At 44.4% G+C, this 22457-nt stretch overlaps 1 protein-coding gene across 4 annotated transcripts in view; it reads right to left on the minus strand.

Moving 5' to 3' along the window:
- The window catches only part of LOC135517273 (dipeptidyl aminopeptidase-like protein 6), a 297746-nt gene that overhangs the window by 6967 nt on the left and 268322 nt on the right, over window positions 1–22457 (minus strand). For all 4 annotated transcript variants that reach the window (XM_064941420.1, XM_064941419.1, XM_064941418.1 and 1 more), the window contains exons 8-21: window positions 20030–20150; window positions 15549–15703; window positions 14290–14387; window positions 13712–13835; window positions 13586–13624; window positions 11799–11906; window positions 11329–11420; window positions 8027–8074; window positions 7281–7399; window positions 6005–6052; window positions 3798–3896; window positions 1614–1683; window positions 831–1025; window positions 255–309 (exon numbers count right to left, since the gene is read on the minus strand). In XM_064941420.1, the coding sequence (XP_064797492.1) occupies window positions 255–309; window positions 831–1025; window positions 1614–1683; window positions 3798–3896; window positions 6005–6052; window positions 7281–7399; window positions 8027–8074; window positions 11329–11420; window positions 11799–11906; window positions 13586–13624; window positions 13712–13835; window positions 14290–14387; window positions 15549–15703; window positions 20030–20150 (1371 nt within the window). The remainder of the gene's footprint in view (window positions 1–254; window positions 310–830; window positions 1026–1613; window positions 1684–3797; window positions 3897–6004; window positions 6053–7280; window positions 7400–8026; window positions 8075–11328; window positions 11421–11798; window positions 11907–13585; window positions 13625–13711; window positions 13836–14289; window positions 14388–15548; window positions 15704–20029; window positions 20151–22457) is intronic.

Raw genomic sequence — 22457 nt, forward strand, 5'->3', positions numbered from 1 at the left:
TACAGCTTGCACTTCAGTTGAAGAGTGTAGCTGGCAATCTTAATATGACACTCAATATGTTGATATGAACGAGCAAGATTCAAGAGCATCCCTAGTGATTTCTATACTTAAAACAAGGGTGGTTAGTTAGCACATCAGAGTTGGCAGATAGATACTGAACAATACAAGGGGTTCAAGGGAACATTATCCACTTCAGATGTAACTACATGCAACCAATTAACCTCATAATTATCAGGAGAAAAAAAGTATCTTACTTTGCCGAAAGCTCCAATCCTGGTCTTGTCAACGTAGGGCTCTTTAGATATTATACTGAAATGCAAGAAATTCGATTTGGATTACTTCATCTAAGAATGAGGACTTCCTGATCCTGAGTACCCCTTCCAAGTGTTTCTGCTCAGTTATTTCGCTAGCTGTCCATGTCAAGGCTCGTTAGCACCCGGCTGTAATATAGAAAGGAGAAAATCCTGATTTGGCGAGGTACAGGCCGGCGGAACATAACAATAATTTAGCCACACACTTTATAGCCTCAGCTGCCTAAACGTTAGTTACCTAAGAGTGTGTGAATAAATTATTTTTCCTTTACACATGTCAAATCACTCCACATTTCCAGACCTCTGCCGATTGGCTGCTCTTCAGTTCACATGACAGTGTTAGGGCAGTCTGTCTTGTGACAGAGAAGTCCAAGGCCTCACACTTCACATCATGGATTTAACAATGGTGGAAACACCCTCCAGCAATTATTACACAAATCCAATGCTTTTAAATCGATGACTGCAAGCGCACCACTTAGGAGAAGGGTGGAGAATCAGACCGCAGTTGAAGGTACCTACCTGAGGGCCTCCAGCTGGTCCCTCTCCTCGAACACGCCCAGCTTCCTCTGGACGCGGTGCAGCAGGTTGGTCCCCTGGAAGCCGCTGCCCCGCCCGTCGAAGCGTACCACCATGGCCCCGAAGCTGCTCACCAACACCGTGGCCCAGTCCATTTGGAACAGCTCTGATACCATCTGACCACCGGGGGTGCTGTCACTGGTGACGAGGGAAGGCGGCATGTTTAGTCCTTATTAACCCATCATTCTCACTCACTCACTCCCTAAAATAAATAAATACACATGCACACACACACCTCTCACGGTCCCTTTTAAACTGGAGGTGTGTCCTCATACAGCAGATATAGAGAAAATGACACATTGTCTTTATAGTAGTGCCACTTCATCCAGAGGTGAGCCAGGGTGAAAAGACTAGAGACAGGGACTGAAGAATCTAGTCTAGTGTGTTTTCACCAACCTGCAGGCAAGGGCATGGAGTGAGATGGTGTGATAGTGGAGGAAAGGAGAGGAGGGTTGATTAAAGGGAGAATGGAGACCTTTTCATTGGCAGCGTAATTACTGGTCGTGCGAAGGAGAGAGAGTTGCCACATCTCTGCCTTAGATGAATAGCCCTGATTAAAGCACTGAGTCGGAGGGTAATTATCTCTCTTGATGAGGCAACCTGTCCATGGCACAGAGGAGGTGAAGACCTCTGTGTCAACAGCTGATGAGAAACTGTGGAGATGGATAGCTAGCTTTTATAGTAGAGCAGGTGTGTGTGTGTGTGTGTGTGTGTGTGTGTACTCACACGAGGAGGAGCAGAGGATAGTGAGAGGAGTCCACAAAGCTGGCAGGTTTGAGGATCTGCATCGTTAGTGCTACACAACAACAAGAGAAAGTGATCAGTATGTGTCACGCCCTGATCTGTTTCACCTGTCCTTGTGCTTGTCTCCACCCCCCTCCAGGTGTCGCCCATCTTCCCCATTATCCCTTGTGTACAGTGAGGGAAAAAAGTATTTGATCCCCTGCTGATTTTGTACGTTTGCCCCCTGACAAAGAAATGATCAGTCTTATTTTAATGGTAGGTTTATTTGAACAGTGAGAGACAGAATAACAACAACAAAATCCAGAAAAACGCATGTCCAAAATGTTATAAATTGATTTTAATGAGGGAAATAAGTATTTGACCCCTCTGCAAAACATGACTTAGTACTTGGTGGCAAAACCCTTGTTGGCAATCACAGAGGTCAGACGTTTCTTGTAGTTGGCCACCAGGTTTGCACACATCTCAGGAGGGAGGCTGACGTTTGGCAACTCGAACCTTCAGCTCCCTCCACAGATTTTCTATGGGATTCAGGTCTGGAGACTGGTTAGGCCACTCCAGGACCTTAATGTGCTTCTTCTTGAGCCACTCCTTTGTTGCCTTGGCCGTGTGTTTTGGGTCATTGTCATGCTGGAATACCCATCCATGACCCATTTTCAATGCCCTGGCTGAGGGAAGGAGGTTCTCACCCAAGATTTGACGGTACATGGCCCCGTCCATCGTCCCTTTGATGCGGTGAAGTTGTCCTGTCCCCTTAGCAGAAAAACACCCCCGAAGCATAATGTTTCCACCTCCATGTTTGACGGTGGGGATGACGTTCTTGGGGTCATAGGCAGCATTCCTCCTCCTCCAAACACGGCGAGTTGAGTTGATGCCAAAGAGCTCCCTTTCGGTCTCATCTGAGCACAACACTTTCACCCAGTTGTCCTCTGAATCATTCAAGATGTTCATTGGCAAACTTCAGACGGGCATGCATATGTGCTTTCTTGAGCAGGGGGATCTTGCGGGCGCTGCAGGATTTCAGTCCTTCACGGTCTAGTGTGTTACCAATTGTTTTCTTGGTGACTATGGTCCCAGATCATTGACAAGATCCTCCCGTGTAGTTCTGGGCTGATTCCTCACCGTTTTCATGATCATTGCAACTCCACGAGGTGAGATCTTGCATGGAGCCCCAGGCCGAGGGAGATTTGACAGGTCTTTTGCGTTTCTTCCATTTCCGAATAATCGCACCAACTGTTGTCACCTTCTCACCAAGCTGCTTGGCGATGGTCTTGTAGCCCATTCCAGCCTTGTGTAGGTCTACAATCTTGTCCCTGACATCCTTGGAAAGCTCTTTGGTCTTGGCCATGGTGGAGAGTTTGGAATCTGATTGATTGATTGCTTCTGTGGACAGGTGTCTTTTATACAGGTAACAAACTGAGATTAGGAGCACTCCCTTTAAGAGTGCTCCTAATCTCAGCTCATTACCTGTATAAAAGACACCTGGGAGCCAGAAATCTTTCTGATTGAGAGGGGGTCAAATACTTATTTCCCTTTAAAATGCAAATCAATTTATAACATTTTTGACATGCATTTTTCTGAATTTTTTGTTGTTATTCTGTCTCACTGTTCAAACAAACCTACCATTAAAATTATAGACGGATCATTTCTTTGTCAGTGGGCAAACGTACAAAATCAGCAGGGGATCAAATACTTTTTTCCCCTCACTGTATTTATACCTGTTTTTTCTGTCTGTTCCCAGTTTGTCTTGTTTGTTCAAGCCTACCAGCGTTTTGTCTCAGCGCCTGGTTTTCCCTAGTCTCTCTTTTTCTAGTCCTCCTGGTTTTTTACCTTTACCTTTGCCTGTCCTGACCCTGCCTGTCTCTGAGCCTGCCTGTCTCTGAGCCTGCCTGTCTCTGAGCCTGCCTGCCATCCTGTACCTTGACCCCTGCCTGCCTTGATCTGTCATTTTCCTGCCCTGTGGTTACAATAAACATGGTTACTTCACACAGTCTGCACTTGGGTCTCATCTTGATTCCTGATAGTATGTGTAATCATATGATTATACTGCCACGACACAATTCTCATTTGTTCATCAGCTTCATTATCTGTTCATCTGAACAAAACAGACTTTAAAAGACAGCTCTGCTGTTGAAATCTCCCTTAGCGTTAGAGTGGAACATAACATACTGTAATCCTCCATGGTGATCTCCTTGTATTCCACGTGGGGCATCTGCATGGAGTCCAGCCTAATCCTCAGATTCTCATTGGTCTCCAGGTCAAACACCTCTGCAGTGACAAACATCATGGCCTTAGTCTCTGGCTGAGGTTGCTATGGCTACCATGGTCTAAGGGCATGTACTGTAGATGTTCAAAGGGGGTTGTGGAATAATGTTGGTCTGGAAGTTGTGATGAAGCCATGCTTACAACAAGAGACATAACAGAAGAGGACAGAGGGAAATTACCAGGATGCAGAGACATCCCTCCCTCCCTCCCTGCACTGACACACTGTGATAAAGACAGAACAGCAATTTAGGCTGTAAATATCAATGAAGACTTCAGAATGGCTGGCTACAGAGAGACGAGCCTTAAAGAAGCTTATGCTGAGACTGAGATTGGACTAGTAACAAAATGAGTGGGTGTTTTGGTCGGGGAGAGAGTTCTCTCCTGACTGTCTGACTGGTTGTAAGAGGTATTTCTCTTTGACCTTGTCTCTGTGTGTGTGTGTTCGCTGCAGAGTACACACTTTACAGAAAATGCATCCAGGTTGTTATTCCCCCCACAACAGCATGTACATTTCAGAATAACTTTAAGGGCTCCAGTTAGAAAGCAGAGTTCCTGCCAAAAGTACCTTTAGTTTTCTCCCTTGGCCTCTAAACTTAAATATATGCAGTAAAATATGACTGCAGAGTAGGCTATCTAGTCCCCTTTGTACACATAGTTGTGGCTATTCTTCCAAGTGTACATGCTGTAACCAGCAGTAAACAAACATGGTAGAGTCTTTCATTACAGTGGGAAGGTCATGTTGTTATGAGGACATCCATCCAGCTAGGTAATGTAATCAGTATGGCTGCCAACACACTGGGCTAAGGCTGTAAACAGTGACTCAGCAGAAAGCAGAGGTGGCCTTGCTGTGCTGTCAAAGTCTTGGTATGCTGTGCCTGTTTGATGAGGTCACACGGCTGTCTGTGGTAATATTGTGAATCAGAAATGGAGGGGAGGGCATTAATTCTGTGGTCTGTAAATGCTCGGTAAACAGAGACAGATACAGATGTTTACTTTCTACGGTGTTCATAAAGAACTGTATTTCCGGGATGATGTTTATTCATGAAGAGGAGTGGATGTCCTACAGGTGTGTTTGTGAGTGTGCCCCCCCCCCCCCCAAGGTGTCCCTCTAATGCTGAGTGTCCACTACACAACTTTCAAAATCCTAAAATCGCTGAGCCTCTCACATTAAGCGACCATTTGTATTTTTGTCTTGCCAACGCAGTAGACGATAAACGATGTGGCAAAGACAGGGGTCACACACTACCAGATTCTTCAGTTGGTCGTGAGGATTCTCCATACCGCCATATTCTCTTGCTAAAACAATGATGTGATTAGATTGTTAACATACCGTAGCTAGAACGAGCTGTGGCTCAAAGCTGCCTTATAAGTTTCCAGTCAGACATTCCCGCTTGCCATATAGAGTTGAAATATCTAGCAACATTTTTAATTGAATAACATTGCTGATGAACTTTAGAGCTGTAACGATTTGACACTTTGGGGCTTTGGTTAAAGACAAATACAAACCAGTAGTAGTCATTGCTCCTGCTCGAGAGTCTACACATTTTGAGTGATGTGAAACAACGTCATCTCACTGGCTTCTTCTCTGGCGAGCTCTCATTGGCTATTTCTGATCGTCGTTCACAAAACTTGACGTTGCACATCTCACACTACAAGAGCATCGCAGATTCGGTGCCGATAAAATCAAACATGTTTGAAAATATCGGGACATCTCGGACAGCTAAAAGACGGGATCGGTAGCCCTCAGATTGCATCTCTGACCTGCTCACCTCTCCAATCTCAAAAACTTGTCTGGGACAGCTAAATCAGGGCTAAAATTGTGTAGTGTACACCCCACTTAGCAAGTATCATCTGCTTCCTGACAGTTACATGGCAAGTCAGAAATCAGATCTCAGTATAATAGATCTAGTGTATGTGTTTGTGCGTGTGTGTGTGTGTATGCCGGATATTAACAATAGAGCAAAGAAAGAGGAAGATCATGCAGTGTGTGTATGTGTGGTGGGTGTATGTGTGGTGTGTGTTTGATAGATAAACAGGGTGTGAATGATTTCATTTGATGACCAGTTTTTTATTTGAAAGAATCCAAACAGAATCCTAACTGGAAGACTCACTCTGTCTGTCCTGTGTGCTGTACACGGATACAAACGGGACATCAGGGCCTGGAGAAAGACCAAAACAAAAACAAAGAGGACAAAAAAAGACATCAGCATCAGGCATTTCTCTTGCATTGAAACCAAGATACGTGTCCATGAGTTTGTGGTGGCATTACTCTGTCTCATCTCTGTCTGGGTTTATGAGTACATTCTGTGGCTCCATCTTATGTACAAATGACTGCATGTTTCAAAATGTATCCCCACTGTCCACAGTTCTAGGAAAAGCGAGAGAACGGGAAAGGATGATTTAATTATCCATTTCTATCTAGACTTGCAAAAAGACTTGCAAAAAAAATCAGAATCAAATAATTTGAACTCAATATCAAGGTGCCATTTTAAATGGCACCTTGGCGATAGAAGACTGAAACACAATATAGTCCAGCCTCAAAGTTTCTTTTTTCTTTCAAAACCCCAAACCCATGGTTTACGCCATTGGAGAAGTTCAGACACAACATCAAAACATAATTGATTAAAGTCTGAAAGCCTGACATTATCTGCTTGCAGAGAACAGACTCAAACCTCTACAAATAATGTTTTACTTCACACGTTTTCTACAAGCACAAAATATGTAGTCCAGACCTCCTTGTTATTGTTAGCTTATTCAATTAATTGAACACAACCCAAATAATTTCTGCAGTGTTCAGGAGCTGGCTTCCAAACAAACAAGCCCCTGTAGAAACACTCACTCTCTGTCTCCTAAAACACAGCGGTGCACTAGGAAGGGGCACATAATAAAATGATAGATGCACTTAGCAAATTGTGACCATTCTAGAAACAAACATTTGCGGCTCCGAGTCTGCAAAGTAGGCCAGGCAATCTCTCACAGAGCTGTAATCATATCACAATCCCGTCAAATAAATGAAAGCGGGCAAGAGGCAGTAGGGGAATGAGGGATTAAAAGTGAATGCGGTAGAGACAGGTTCAGTAAACACGGCTGTCCTGTGTGGTTCCAGGGAGTTCAGTGAGAGGATGACAATCTTTGGGATGCTGCTATTGGACCTGTAGCCACATGTTGAAATAATGCAGGAGTTCTGGTAGAGGCATTGTAGAGGTTTAAATACACTGCACAAATGATTGAGTTTGTGACCAAATATCATCCGTCACCAACACATGCATTGAATTCATTGTGTCTTTACTAGTGCGTTGCTCAGAAAGAAGTGAGAGGCCAAAGGTTCACTTGGGGAGAGACAGACAAACCAACCCATGGACAGACTGACCAACTGGTGTCTCCCACCTTTGCAGCTGAGGAGGAAGAGGCTCATGTTGTGGCTGAAGGAGCCTGTGACGTAGCCACAGCTTTCATAGAAGTCACAGGAGAGACAGCGTCTGTTGAAGGGGCCCACCGTGTCCGCACTACAAACACAACAAGAGGACACTCAGCCAATCCCATTTTTTGGGGGGTCATTTAGCAGACGCTCTTATCTAGACCGACTTACAGGAGCAATTACGGTTAAGTGCCTTGCTCAAGGGCACATGGACAGATTTTTCCCCTAGTCAGCTTGGGATTTGAACCAGTGAACCTTCGGTTACTGGCCCAATGCACTTAACCGCTGGGCTTACCTGCCCCCATTTTCCCCTTCCCCAAAACACATGTAAATATTGGACTCTAAATTGTGCTTTCCTGTATTATACTTATGCTAAAATGTTTATTATATTCTACTGAGCCATTTACTTTATGCTCATATTCTTATCTTTTGATATTTCTTATTGTTGTTGCGTTGTCGAGAAGGAACATGCACGTAAGCAATTTGTTGAACCATGTGTATCCTGTACATACGACTAATCTTGAAGTCTTTCTGCTAGATTATTATTCAGACGTGGAGCAAAGCCCCTCAAAGCATGCAGGCCAAAAGGCACCGAAATTGTAACCAAGTGAAACCAAAAGAACCCATGTCTTTTGGGTGGTGGGCAACAGAGCTAGGCACAACAGAAGAGAACAGCATTACAGACAGTTACATTACAGAGCTATGTATGTGTTACCTGTAGAGGTGCCTTCGCTTCGGATCATCCTCAGTACTCAAGAAGTATCTGCAAGATACATAATAAACATTTAAAGTTGGACGTGCAGTACCAGTCAAAAGTTTGGACACACCTACTCTTTCCAGGGTTTTTCTTTATTTTTTTACTATTTTCTACATTGTAGAATAATAGTGATGACATCAAAACCATGAAATAACATGTGAGAAGAGACTTGCTAGGGCCAAGAAACACGAGCAAAGGACATTTGACCGGTGGAAATCTGTCCTTTGGTCTGAGTCCAAATGAGAGATTTTTGGTTCCAACCGCCGTGTCTTTGTGAGACGCAGAGTAGGTGAACGGTGTGCAAAGCTGTCATCAAGGCAAATGGTGGCTACTTTAAAGAATCTCAAATATAAAATATATTTCGATTTTTTAACACATTTTTGTTTACTACACGATTCCATATGTGTTGTTTCATAGTTTTGATGTCTGTCTTAACTATTTTTCTACAATGTAGAAAATAGTCAAAATAAAGAAAAACCCTGTAATGAGTAGTTGTGTCCAAACTCTTTACTGGTACTGTCTGTTAAACTAATCAATAATACAACAAATGCATGGGTGCACGCAACATTACATCACTGAAACATTGCATTTGTCACAAAGTGTATATGAAGTGAGATTGAAAGTAGGTTAGTATAAAGATTCCAGCAGTACAGTTCAACAGAAACATGTCGGCTCGGGGAGGTATAAGCAGCTAGAGTGCAGACAGTTCCAACAGTAGCATAGTCTTGCCACTCGAAGGGATGTAACATAAATTAAATATGATGTCAGAGAGATGCAGAGGCTTTGCATTTTTTTTGTTACTAAAGTAGGCCAGGAACAAATCTGACAGAAACAAGTTCACGCCTCAAAGTAACTTTTGTAGGTGAGCTGTAGCTGAGCTAGCTTTGGTTACAGAGAGAGAGAAGAGAGAGGGAGGGGGGGGGTGTAGAGAGAGTTGGGGAGGGGGAGAGGAGACGGGTGAGAGAGAGAGGAAGAGAAAGACCTGAGCACCCAAACTTAAGGAAAGCTTTGACTATGCACAGACTCAGTGAGCATAGCCTTGCTATTGAGAAAGGCTGCCGTAGGCTGCCGTATGAGAAGACAGGCTATGTGCACACTGCCCACATAATGAGGTGGAAAACTGAGCTGCACTTCCTAACCTCCTGCCAAATGTACATTTACATTTAAGTCATTTAGCAGACGCTCTTATGACCATATAAGAGACACATATTTACCCTCAGATTACACAGATCCACAATGAATTCGAAAAGAAACCAGATTTTGATAAACTCCCATATCTACTTGGTGAAATAGCACAGTGTGCCATCACAGCAGCAAGGATTGTGACCTGCTGTCACAAGAAAAGGGCAACCAGTGACGAACAAACACCATTGTAAATACAACTCATATTTATGTGTATTTATTTTCTCTTTTGTACTTTAATAATTTGCACATTGTTACAACACTGTATATATTCATAATATGACATTTGTAATATCTTTATTCTTGTGTAACTTCTCTGAGTGTAATGTTTACTGTTCATTTTTATTGTTTCTTTCACTTTTGTATATTATCTACTTCTCTTGCTTTGGCAATGTTAACATATGTTTCCCATGCCAATAAAGCCCCTCGAATTGAATTGAGAGAGAGAAAGATAGGGAGTGGGGGGGGAGAGAGGGAAAGGGGAGGGGGAGAGAGAGAGGGGATAGAAAGAGAGGGAGGGGAGGGGAGAGAGAGGGGGATTGGGGAGAGAGAGGGGGAGTGTGGAGGGGTAGAGAGAAGGGGGAGTGCAGAGGGGGAGAGAGAGGGGGAGGGGAGAGAGAAGGGGAGAGAGAGGGGGAGGGAGAGAGAGGGGGGGAGGGAGAGAGAGAGAGGGGGGGGGAGAGAGCGAGAGGGGAGAGAGAGAGAGGGGGAGGGAGAGAGATGGGGGAAGAGAGATTGGAGGAAGAGAGAGAGGGGGGGAGAGAGGGGGGGGGGGGAGAGAGAGAGGGGGGAGGGAGAGAGAGCGAGGGGGGAGGGAGAGAGAGAGAGGGGGAGGGAGAGAGAGAGAGGGGGAGGGAGAGAGCGAGAGGGGAGAGAGATAGGGGAAAGAGAGATTGGAGGAAGAGAGAGATAGGGGAGAGCGAGTGTTAGGAATTTTATGAATAAATGACTAAACAATATCCACATTTTAAATAGAACTGTAACTCAGTAAACTTATACTCTGTTTTATTATATCTGATTAACAATATGAATTCATAAGTGAGGGATTGTGTAGCCTGAAACAGGGGGTAATTAAATAAAATAAATACCATTCCAGCCAGGTTGGAGAATATTGGAAGTGGGGGTTTTTCATTAAACAGAAAATGTCTTTAACCTATGGTTGAACCGACGAAACGTAGCTCTGGGATGTTTTAGATAACCTGGGAATGCACTCACTGCCTTTTCTGTTAACTAGAACTGTCAGCTAAGTGGTGATCGATAATGGTGAGGGATCAAGAGTTAATTCAGTTTTATTGTGTGTCTGTGTGTGCGCTAGTGGGTCGGAATGAACTTTTAAACTTGCTCTGTCTTGGTCAGGAGGAGGAGATTCATTCTAGAACCTGTGACGTCATATTTTGTATATAAACTGTTGTTCGTGGTTACATGGCAGCGCTCTCCGAGAATAAATACTATTATCTAATTTTGATAAGACTGGTCTCCGTCTATTTTATGCAAATAAGAATCTTACAAATTCTCATAAAATAGACTAAGTGAATTCAATTAATGAAAACAAATTGGAAATAATGAAATTATACCGACAGCGAGATGGTGGGGAGAGAGAGATAGGGGGAGAGAAAGGGGGAGGGGAGAGAAAGAGAGAGAGATAGGGGGAGAGAAAGGGGGAGGGGAGAGAAAGAGAGAGAGAGATGGGGGAGGGGAGAGAGATGGGGGAGAGGAGAGATATAGCGGGAGAGAGAGGGTGGGGGGGTTGAGAGAGAGAGAGGTGGGAGGGGAGAGCGAGAGGGTGGGGAGAGAGAGAAAGAGGGGAGAGGAAGCGAGAAAGGGTGAGAGAAATAGGGAGAGACAGGAGAGAGAGAGAAAGGGGGAGAGAAAGAGGGGGAGAGAGATGGGGGAGAAAGAGAGGGAGAGCGAAAGACAGAGGGGAGAGAGAGGGGTTTGTTGAATTGTTTGTTTTAGGTTTTGTGGGTGGGTGTTTGTTTCATAATTACAGCAAACATGTGTGTATACTACATGTGAGTGCATTATATGTGTGTGTGTGTGTGTGTGTGTGTGTGGCCCAGCTGGGTTAGGGAGCTCACATTAGCTGGCTGTCCTCGTTGTAGGCTAGGACCTGGGTGACATCCCAGTCTCCAGACGTGATTGACTGCAGCGTGTCTGTGCTGGTGTTGGGCTGGAGAGGGAGGGGGGAGGAGAGGGATGAGGAGAGAGAGGGAAAAGGAGAGAGAGAAGGAGAGGGAGTGGGAGAGAGAGGGAAGAGGAGCGGGAGAGGGACAGAGAGAATGAGAGGGAGGGGGAAATGGAGAGGTAAGGGGAGAGGGAGGGAAAGGAAAGGGAGATACATATACTGCATGTTAAAAATCACTGGACTCAATGTCTTCTTGTCACATTAGGAGTGCACACTTAGTTGAACTGACTTCCGTGCTACTTGTGATGGAAGATATTACGGAAGTGGCTGTTGCCTATGCTATGCTGTAGGCAGCAATTCTAGTGTATGGAAACCCTCGTGCAGAACACAGAAGAGAGCGTGTAGAAGGGGAGTATCCAGTACCTGTGTGATGGACATGGAGATGTGGAAGAACTTGCCCCTGCCTCCCTGTGGGATGGCTCTGGTGAAGAACAACTTCAGACCATCTTTGGAGAATAGCGGCTCCTCATTCTGCACACCAGTCAAATAACACACATAGAACATACAAACTCAGCAGAAAAAAACGTCCCATTTTCAGGACCCTGTCTTTCAAAGATAATTCGTAGAAATCCAAATAACATGCTGCAAGGAGGCATGAGGACTGCAGATGTGGCCAGGGCAATAAATTACAATGTCCATAATGTGAGACGCCTAAGACAGCGCAACAGGGAGACAGGACAAACAATTGATTGTCCTCGCAGTGGCAGACCACGCGTAACAACACCTGCACAGGATCATTACATCCGAACATCACACCTGCGGGACAGGTATAGGATGGCAACAACATCTGCCCGAGTTACACCAGGAATGCACAATTCCTCCATCAGTGCTCAGACTTTCCGCAGTAGGCTGGGAGAGGCTGGACTGAGGGCTTGTAGGCCTGTTGTAATGCAGGTCCTCATCAGACATTACTGGCAACAACGTCGCCTATGAGCACAAACCCAACGTCGCTAGACCAGACAGAACTGGCAAAAAGTGCTCTTCACTGATGAGTCGCGGTTTTGTCTCACCAGGGGTGATGGTCGGATCCGCGTTTATTGTCGAATGAATGAGTGTTACACCGAGGCCTGTACTCTGGAGTGTGGTCGATTTGGAGGTGGAGGGTCCGTCATGGTCTGGGGCGGTGTGTCACAGCATCATCGGACTGAGATTGTTGTCATTGCAGGCAATCTCAATGCTGTGTGTTACAGGGAAGACATCCTCCTCCCTCATGTGGTACCCTTCCTGCAGGCTCATTCTGACATGACCCTCCAGCATGACAATGCCACCAGCTTTACTGCTCGTTCTGTGCTTGATTTCCTGCAATACAGGAATGTCAGTGTTCTGCCATGGCCATCGAAGAGCCCGGATCGCAATCCCATTGTTCACGTCTGGGACCTGTTGGATCGGAGGGTGAGGGCTAGGGTCATTCCCCCCAGAAATGTCCGGGAACTTGCAGGTGCCTTGATAGAAGAGTGGGATAACATCTCACAGCAAGAGCTGACAAATCTGGTGCAGTTCATGAGGAGGAGATGCACTGCAGTACTTAATGCAGCTGGTGGCCACACCAGATACTGACTGTTACTTTTGATTTTGAACCCCCGTTTGTTCAGGGACACATTATTACATTTCTGTTAGTCACATGGCTGTGGAACTTGTTCAGTTTATGTCTCAGTTGTTGAATCTTATATTCATACAAATATTTACACGTTAAGTTTGCTGAAAATAAACGCAGTTGGCGGTGAGAGGACATTTCTTCTTTTGATGAGATTATATATACACATGTATAAACATATTTCTAACATATCTAGAAATTATGGAGTGGCATTCCACTCTGTAGCACTGTGAAAAAGATATAGAAGATAAAAGATAGAATCAGCGATATGACGTGAATGCAGAAAGTAGACAGCATTGTGGGTCAATTTTCTTAACAACTAAGACTGTTGAAGAGTGAGGCTCAACTTCTCCACTGTTTTGGTCCCTTGGCTACCGCGCTGTGAAGAGCATGAAGCGAACCCGTGGCCATGCAAAGATACTGTGTGTGACTGTGTGAGAGTGTCTTGCATCTCGCTCATCTCAATATCTGCGATGCTCCTTGTTGTGACGTCATTTCGCTCTACCTTTCAGAGCACTAAGACATTGTTTGTATTTGAATCTTGTTGGTTTCTTACCTGCCTGTGTAGCCAACTTTCGCTCTCGTCCTCGTGTTTCTAAACAGACAATTTGAAAGAAAAGTCAATGAAAAGCAGATGAAAAGTGAATGAAGTGGGCTGAAAAACAGACGCACAGACACACACCTTGGTGCAGACGCCAGTGGTGGCCTGACACAGAGTCAGCATGGATATGTTCTGGGCTCTGTTTAACCAGTTCACTGCCAGTTTGGTGGTAGTCGCCCATTTCACCATGGTGACATAGTACTCTCTGTCCAACACAAAACAAAACAAGAGTGTTATTGTGACTATGCATTTATTCATGCAAATACAATATCTAGAATAAAGGACTAGGAATGTCTTACTAACATATTGCATATGTACCAGAGCTCATCCCTTTGAAAGCCACAAGGGTATATGACCATATTATATATAGTAGTAGTAGCAGTATTAGTAGTGGGGAGGCAGGTAGCCTAGCGGTTTAGCATGTTGGGCCAGTAAACCGAAAGGTCACTGGTTCAAATCCCCAAGCCGACTCGGTGATAAATCTGTTGATGTGCCCTTGAGCAAGGCACTTAACCCTAATTGCTCCTGTAAGTCACTTTGGATATGAGTGTCTGTTAAATGTCAAATTTATTAAACCTATATACTGTTAGCAGTTGAGTAGTATTGTAACGGAGGTTGGTGTTGTGTGTGTTGTGCTGTGTGTGAGGGGGGAGGTGTACCCCATCCTCTGGTCCTCAGGCCTCCTCATCTCCATGGTGTGCAGGGGCCCATTCAGGTTGACCACATACAGAGAGATGACTGGGTTCTCCTCCCCAGCCTGCATGGAGGAAAAGAGGACAGAGAGACTATATGAGTTCAAATTCCATCAATAAAATAACTGTTCTTATTGGACATTTTATGTGCATCTACCTCAGGAAGAACAGTCTGTAGACAGAATTAACTCCATGCTGGTATGTTTTCCCATTTCCCAAGATAGTTTGTTTTATCTTTATGTGTGTTTAATGATAACGTACCTTTGAGCGGTGGTACAATATACTGCAGTGTAGTGTTGCACAGTAGAGTGCATGTTTTCAGTCAGTAATATGTTAGTAATCATACTGCTATAACCTTAGTGTTGTGAAGGGTCACGGCAACCAAAGGACCAATTGCTTCCAATTACCCTAGGCCACTCCCCTTCCCTCCACACCTGTTCCCACTCCCTAATCACCTCTCCTCATTCCTCTGTTTCCCCACAAAAGCAGCATGTTCTTCTCTATATATACAAGTAATGGTTTGGTGATGGTACGGCGCACCCTTCCTTCCTTTGTGTGTGATATGAGACAGCCACCACATCCTAAAACATTTCCCAAACTCGGTCCTGGCCCCCCCCCCCCCCCGGGTGAATGTTTTGTTTTTTGTCCCAGCACTACACGGCTGATTAAAATAACCAGCTCATCATCGAGTTTAAAATAACCAGCTCATCACCCCCCCCCCCCATGTGCCTCTGTTGTTCACTGTGTATAATAAATATCCCTAACCCTGGACTCCTCATCTCCATCTCCTCATTGCATTCTGACCGATGCACCATGGTGACAGTAACAGTCCTGATCCTAACTTACAGCCCATTCCTCCTAGCCCTAGTCCCTTTGTTCACTTAGAGTAGTGGGTTTCAGTCAGTACTAGGTTAGTAATTATACTGTTCTATTGTGAAGGAAGTTGTCAAGGAAGTGAGTTTGTGTTTATACAGGACGTACCGTCCCCCACCTACCGTCAACCAATCATGTCAATGCGGAGCTACGCAGCCATTGTTACAACATGTAAGAGGTGCATGGCAATGAGGTACGGAGCTCGATGTGGCCTCTGCATGCCCCCAGAGGCTCCGCAATTTTGTCACACACTCCACACGAAGGCTCCGACCACATTTTCGGATCAAGCATAAATTGTCTTTTAGGGTAGTGGTTTTCAGTCAGTACTAGGTTAGTAATCATACTGTCCTAACCTTAGGGTAGTGGTACTCCCTCCCAGTAGGGTAAGTAGTTCCTGTGAACATGGGGATCTCCATCTTGGGCACCATGGTGTCGTTGATGGTGGCATATGCCAGCCGGGCACCGTCCGGAGACCACCAGTGGGCAATATGGGTCTGGAAGATCTCCTCTGGAAAATAATCGGAGAGAAATGTCCTTCGTTTTCAGTAATAATGAAAATGATGAAACCCTTACAGAAACCTACTCTGTGTTTCAATGGAATCACATTTCAACGCCCAGTGCAGACCTGCATCAGATTCGTTGGTTATATTAAATACTGACCCAAACATCAGTTGCAATGCAGAGTCAGTTTGGCTCAACGCTGTCATAACATCTCTAAAATGAGGAGTACTGCTTTTAATCTCACAAGCGAGGAACATCGACCAATCGAGAGCCATACCAGGAAAGGGAACAGGAAAAGTAATTTCCCAGTCAGGTGCAACAGTGTGTTGTATGCAGGGAAATTGGAGTGTGGTTGTTTGTGTGTAACCCCTTTTCTGCTGCTGAGGCACATAGAAAGAATGCTGTTGGAACTTGGCTTACTTAATCAAAAACCTGAGACCTCTGTGCATCCCTACAGAGCATGGGTGTGTTTGAAATTAATATACCAGAGGGGGCTCTATTGATATGTAGTTCCAGGTGAAGACACACACACACACAGGCACGCCCACGTGCAGAAAAACACTGAATGTATGTATGTATGTAATCTTTTCTGCATCAATCCCCACCCAGATGATAAAGTGTGTGTGTGTGTGCGTGTGCATTAATTGCATTTAGCTTGAGGAGGAAATTAGTGGTCTGACACAGCGCTACATCTCCTGTGTGTATGTGTATCCTTGCATCCTTCAGTGTCTATCTATCCAAAACATTCTTGATGTAATGTGATTTGTGGATTCAAATAAAGTATTTCAAATGTGTGTGAACTCACCTTTGTTTCCATGTCCTTTGAGAGTCGTTTCTATCTCCCTAGCTATGATTACCCAGGTGAGAAGTGTCACACTCCTCCATTCTCCCTGGTTCACAGACTCGCTGTTCTGACTCTAAATTATTCACTGCCTAACACAGATATGACTTATGCATGAGCCGCCCCTTTACTTAGGCAGGTGGGCAATAGAAGTTAATGAATGTAATGTGACAGAATCAGGTGGGCCAAACTAATGAGGAGAAGGAAGGACATATCTTTCTTCACCGGGACACAATTCAACAACCATTAACTGATCAAAAATAATATGCTATGATAAGAGTAGTGCTTCCTATGTTGAGACATTTTGACAAAGACAAGGTGTGATAGGACTTGGTGAGATTCAGAGGAATGTCAATTGAGGCAAAGAACACGTGGTGCAAGATGAGTCCCGTCCAATAGGGGGCAGTGGTGATACGTATTAGAACTAAGCCCCACTGGTAGATGACAGTTGAAGCACGAGAGATTCAACTGAACTGCCTGCTTACAGAGAGCATAGATAGCACGCACACGCACACACACACACACACACACACACACACACACACACACACACACACACACACACACACACACACACACACACACACACACAGTTGTTTACTGCTATATTTTTCAGAAAAAAGGCGTATGTACCACCGTAAACAAATACAAACAAAATCGTCTCAGTGTGCAAAAAGTGCAATACCAGCTAAAACTCCAGGGGCCATACAGGGGCCATACACACACAGCTCCTATCAAGAGTGCCAGACACTGGTCTGGTTCTATTCCTGGGCCACATCATAATTCAGGATGTTGTCTGCTTCAGTACCCATTCTATACCTGGGTCACATCATATTCCAGGATGTTGTCTACTCCAGTACTGGTTCTATACCTGGGTCACATCATATTCCAGGATGTTGTCTACTCCAGTACTGGTTCTATCCCTGGGTCACATCATATTCCAGGATGTTGTCTACTCCAGTACTGGTTCTATCCCTGGGTCACATCATATTCCAGGATGTTGTCTACTCCAGTACTGGTTCTATACCTGGGTCACATCATATTCCAGGATGTTGTCTACTCCAGTACTGGTTCTATCCCTGGGTCACATCATATTCCAGGATGTTGTCTACTCCAGTACTGGTTCTATCCCTGGGTCACATCATATTCCAGGATGTTGTCTGCTCCAGTACTGGTTCTATACCTGGGTCACATCATATTTCAGGATGTTGTCTACTCCAGTACTGGTTCTATACCTGGGTCACATCATATTCCAGGATGTTGTCTGCTCCAGTACTGGTTCTATACCTGGGTCACATCATATTTCAGGATGTTGTCTGCTCCAGTACTGGTTCTATACCTGGGCCACATCATATTCCAGGATGTTGTCTGCTCCAGTACTGGTTCTATACCTGGGTCACATCATATTCCAGGATGTTGTCTGCTCCAGTACTGGTTCTATACCTGGGTCACATCATATTCCAGGATGTTGTCTGCTCCAGTACTGGTTCTATACCTGGGCCACATCATATTCCAGGATGTTGTCTGCTCCAGTACTGGTTCTATATCTGGGTCACATCATATTCCAGGATGTGGTCTACTCCAGTACTGGTTCTATACCTGGGCCACATCATATTCCAGGATGTTGTCTGCTCCAGTACTGGTTCTATACCTGGGTCACATCATATTCCAGGATGTTGTCTGCTCCAGTACTGGTTCTATACCTGGGTCACATCATATTCCAGGATGTTGTCTGCTCCAGTACTGGTTCTATACCTGGGCCACATCATATTCCAGGATGTTGTCTGCTCCAGTACTGGTTCTATATCTGGGTCACATCATATTCCAGGATGTGGTCTACTCCAGTACTGGTTCTATACCTGGGTCACATCATATTTCAGGATGTTGTCTACTCCAGTACTGGTTCTATACCTGGGCCACATCATATTTCAGGATGTGGTCTGCTCCAGTACTGGTTCTATACCTGGGTCACATCATATTTCAGGATGTTGTCTGCTCCACCACATCAGTTAATCTGACAGACAGGCCACTGATGACAAAGCGTTCTATAATCGCCTTGGGTGTCTGTCTGACTCCCCTTATGCAAGACTGTCAGTGTACCATACACACAATGATAATGTCATCTGGTTTTTAGACGGCTACTACAAAATTAGACTGCAAGCATGACGTTTTTCCTCCAGGGAGAGATTTCTTCCCCATATCCGACACTGTGATTGACCATGCTGTTATCTGGTGCAGATCTAAACAGATGTTACACAACCTGGCAAGGTCTCTCTCCCCTTCACGGCTTATGTCACCACTAAACAAAAACACACACACACACACACATTGAATGTGTTATTGCTGAAAGACCGCAGTCTGTCAAAGAGATCTCCACTCAGAGACATGATACGTGTGGTAGGTCTACGTTGTGGGGCCTCCCATCCCATCAAAAGATTCATCTTCCTTATTAAATGATCAATGTAAATTGTCAGGCCCTCAGCGCTTCATAATTATGTGGCAGGGGTCAGACAGTGATTAAAGTTTCAATGGACTTAGACTAATATTGCTGTTGGAAGAGCTCCACTGCACAGCTTAAAATCTCAGTCAAACTAATCTGGGGTTAGGGGTGTGTCAACACACATACACACTTTAACAGTTAACAAAGAGTTAGTGTAAAACATTCCTGCCTCTCTTTCTCTATCCGTGTGAGTGCACACACAGACATGACCGTTGCACACAGATGCAGACATGACGGTCGCAATCACGCATGTGCAGAATTCAGCCTTCCTACGGTAACATTTGTAATATTGTTGCCAGTTTACAATTACTCTTGGAACTCAGAATCACATCTAGCAGTGTTCTGGCAGTATGTCACGAGACACTTAGCGAAAGGTTGGCAGGTGCCGCCCCACACATTGATGAGCACTACACCAGGCCCTAACTAAGAGACAGCCATCCAGGCCCTCCCTGACACTCCTGCCTCTCTCTATCCGTGTTATTAAAAGCGAGAAGTCTTGGAGCAGAGAGCCAAACACACGGGGAGCGGAAGAAATGAATTCATTAGTAAAGTTGAACACAGCGAGGCAGTCTGTTCCTCAGGGGACAAGGCAGAGGCACTGAGGTGGAGTCAGAGCTTGGATCGGTCGAGTCAAAACAAACAGGGAGACATCTGTATCAGAATGGAGAACAGACTGCGAAGATTAATTCTGCTGAATTAATGCTAATTTACCTATGTCGAACAGCCGCAGTGAGAACTCAGGGAAATTGAAGCAAATTGGGCACTTTTCCTGTTTTTAACTACATTTTGGTATCACTCTAAATCAATTGTTTACTGCACCTATGACTAGCCTTAATACCAGTTCTGTTGTGTTTAAAATTTCAAGACAAGAATCATTTTGACTCAAGTGCCACATTCTCTGGGGACGACAATGCAATGGGACAGATGCGCCATTAGACTATCACCAAGAACACCAATAATATTCACATCAGCCAATAAAAGTGTTATCTCACCTTCATACAGCCAATCGCTGAGCCCATTGAAGATGACTCCCTCCTTGCCGGTGGAGACTAGGCGGATCGATCGGCTCTCCACCGTCGAACGGTAGTAAATGTTATTCTCAAAAATGAAAATCTAAGGGAAGATGTGAGAAAAAAACATTAAAAAACTGAGGTGATCAATATGGAAGGAAGAAAGGACCTGTGTTCTGCATGACTAAACTTGACCTGTAGGTTGATGGAAGGATGCTTTAACCAGATGAGGAATTTGAGCTCAAAAGGTTCTATCGAAATGTTTGATCCTCTCCTATTCACTGCAATATTGAATCATGAACATTTTGCAGCAATATTGGCTTGTTTGACAAGCCACGATATAGCAGGCCTTGTTGAATAAACACATATCGCGTGTTTTGAAGTTCACAGTCGCCTGCCAACATGGCAGTCATGTTTGCTACCTGCACAATCTAGTAAATAGCCTCAACTTACCCTTCTGCCTCCTCGCTATTGGATTATACTTTCATCATGTAATGGACATAATATTGTCTCCATATTACTGCGTGTCTAAGTATTGATTGATAACTCCGGCTCAGGAAAGAGAAAGAGAGAGAAAGGACAGAGAAAGAAGGAGATCAAGAGAGAGAAAGAATGTACTGCATAATGAATCCTTTACCTCACCACATTGAACACCAATACTGTACATTAATATAAGTCCTAATTGCAGATTGATCCTTTACTGGGCTACAGCATTGCCCTCCTCTCTGTCCACTGTTAGTAGTAGCATATTATAGTTCCTCTTCACACATTACAGATTCTCTACCCACAAATTTTTTTTTTTTAAAGTTCTATCTAAAAATATAATGCTCATGTTATTAAAGGCTCTTAACGGGTCGGTTTCAGTTGCAGAGTTCGTAGGGCTTATATTGAAATCAATAGAAGGTAACTAAGGATAGCTCAATAACTTTGGCCTTGAGCTTTTCGTTGGTTCACGTGTAATCTCTGTTACTGACATGGACTGAAACATGCTATGTAAACACAGTCTGAAAGATATTCTCTTTTAAATAAAGAAATACTTCAACAATAGTTGACCTCTCCTCAGGGATGATGGGGTATGTTCCCTTTCCTTGCAGCAGTTAAGGCAATGCAATAGCATCACAATGCCCCCACCAAAAAGGATGGGGGGGGGGGTGAAATTTTCCTTATGTGGCTAGGTAGGCCAGGGGAACACAGGTGTGTTTGAATTCACCTCTGTGCAGATGGACTGAGGGCCCAGTTTTATAACAGGATCTAGCCCAGGGCAGGGAGTAACACGGTGAGCTTGGCCCACTTCTGAAGGAGGTAGAAACACTGCCCAAGTTACCTCCCATTAGGGCTGGGCGATATGGCCAAAATTTCATATCACGGTATTTGAAAAAAATTGGACGTTGTGACGGTATTTCATGTTTATGAATAATAAAAGTTCTAAATTTGCTATATGAGTAGTGCGTGACCTTAGGGTGGCAACACACATTCTAAGTGATTTCAATGGATCTTTCTCCATTATCATTGTTTTATGCTGTTCAATTCAACCAAAAATAATTTTCAACATGTTCATCAATTTCTGCACTCCTTTGAGATCATTTCCACACTGCCAAGTAGGGCTGCACAATATGGGCAAAAAAACTAGGCCTAATGTTTTACCAAATGAGCAAAACACTTGGGTGAACTGTTGGAATCATTGGAAATAGAATGATTGTTTTAATTCTAGTTAGTATATAATAGTGGGCACTTTGAAAATGAGGCCTTGTTTGACACGACAACAAATTAAAATGCCAAGGAGGAGTTGTGACAGGGTAGGAACCAAAGTGTTGACAAGTGTTTCCTAGGGGACCCAATAATTTTTAGCTACATTGAATGTTTTCTTTGATTTGAGCCTGAACTCAAGTGTCTCGTGGTTGAGGAACAACAAAGGCGCTTCTTGAGTGATGGGGCAGTGACAGTTCTGTGTGAAAAGCGGCATGGAGAGGGAGAGAGAGCGGCGAGTGATGACTCAAGTAGCGAAGTAAACTATAAAAATGAACGTTACACACGCTGTATCCCATTTAACAAACCCAACATTCGTTATAGAAGGTAAAGTGAAATCCCAAACCGGTCTATGCATCAAATACGGTATACCGCCCAGCCTGACCTCCCATATACACACACAGAGTCTGGGAAGATGTGTGGTCATATTGTGGGCTGGTTGACAACTCTGGAGATTAGCCTCATAAAGAGAGAAAAGTAGGGCGAAGGAGGGGGAGAAAGAGCGAGGGAGACAGGGAGCAGAGCATGCAAAGCTCAGCGTCTCAGTGGGGATTGAACTCCAATTTAAAGGAAGAGGACCACTTACTGCTAAAGCTGGAGTTATATGTTCATCCACACAGACAGAGCTGCCTGTCCTCTGAATAATGTGTATTTAACCCAATTC

Source organism: Oncorhynchus masou, chromosome 28, assembly GCF_036934945.1.
Source record: "Oncorhynchus masou masou isolate Uvic2021 chromosome 28, UVic_Omas_1.1, whole genome shotgun sequence".
Lineage (NCBI taxonomy): Eukaryota > Metazoa > Chordata > Actinopteri > Salmoniformes > Salmonidae > Oncorhynchus > Oncorhynchus masou.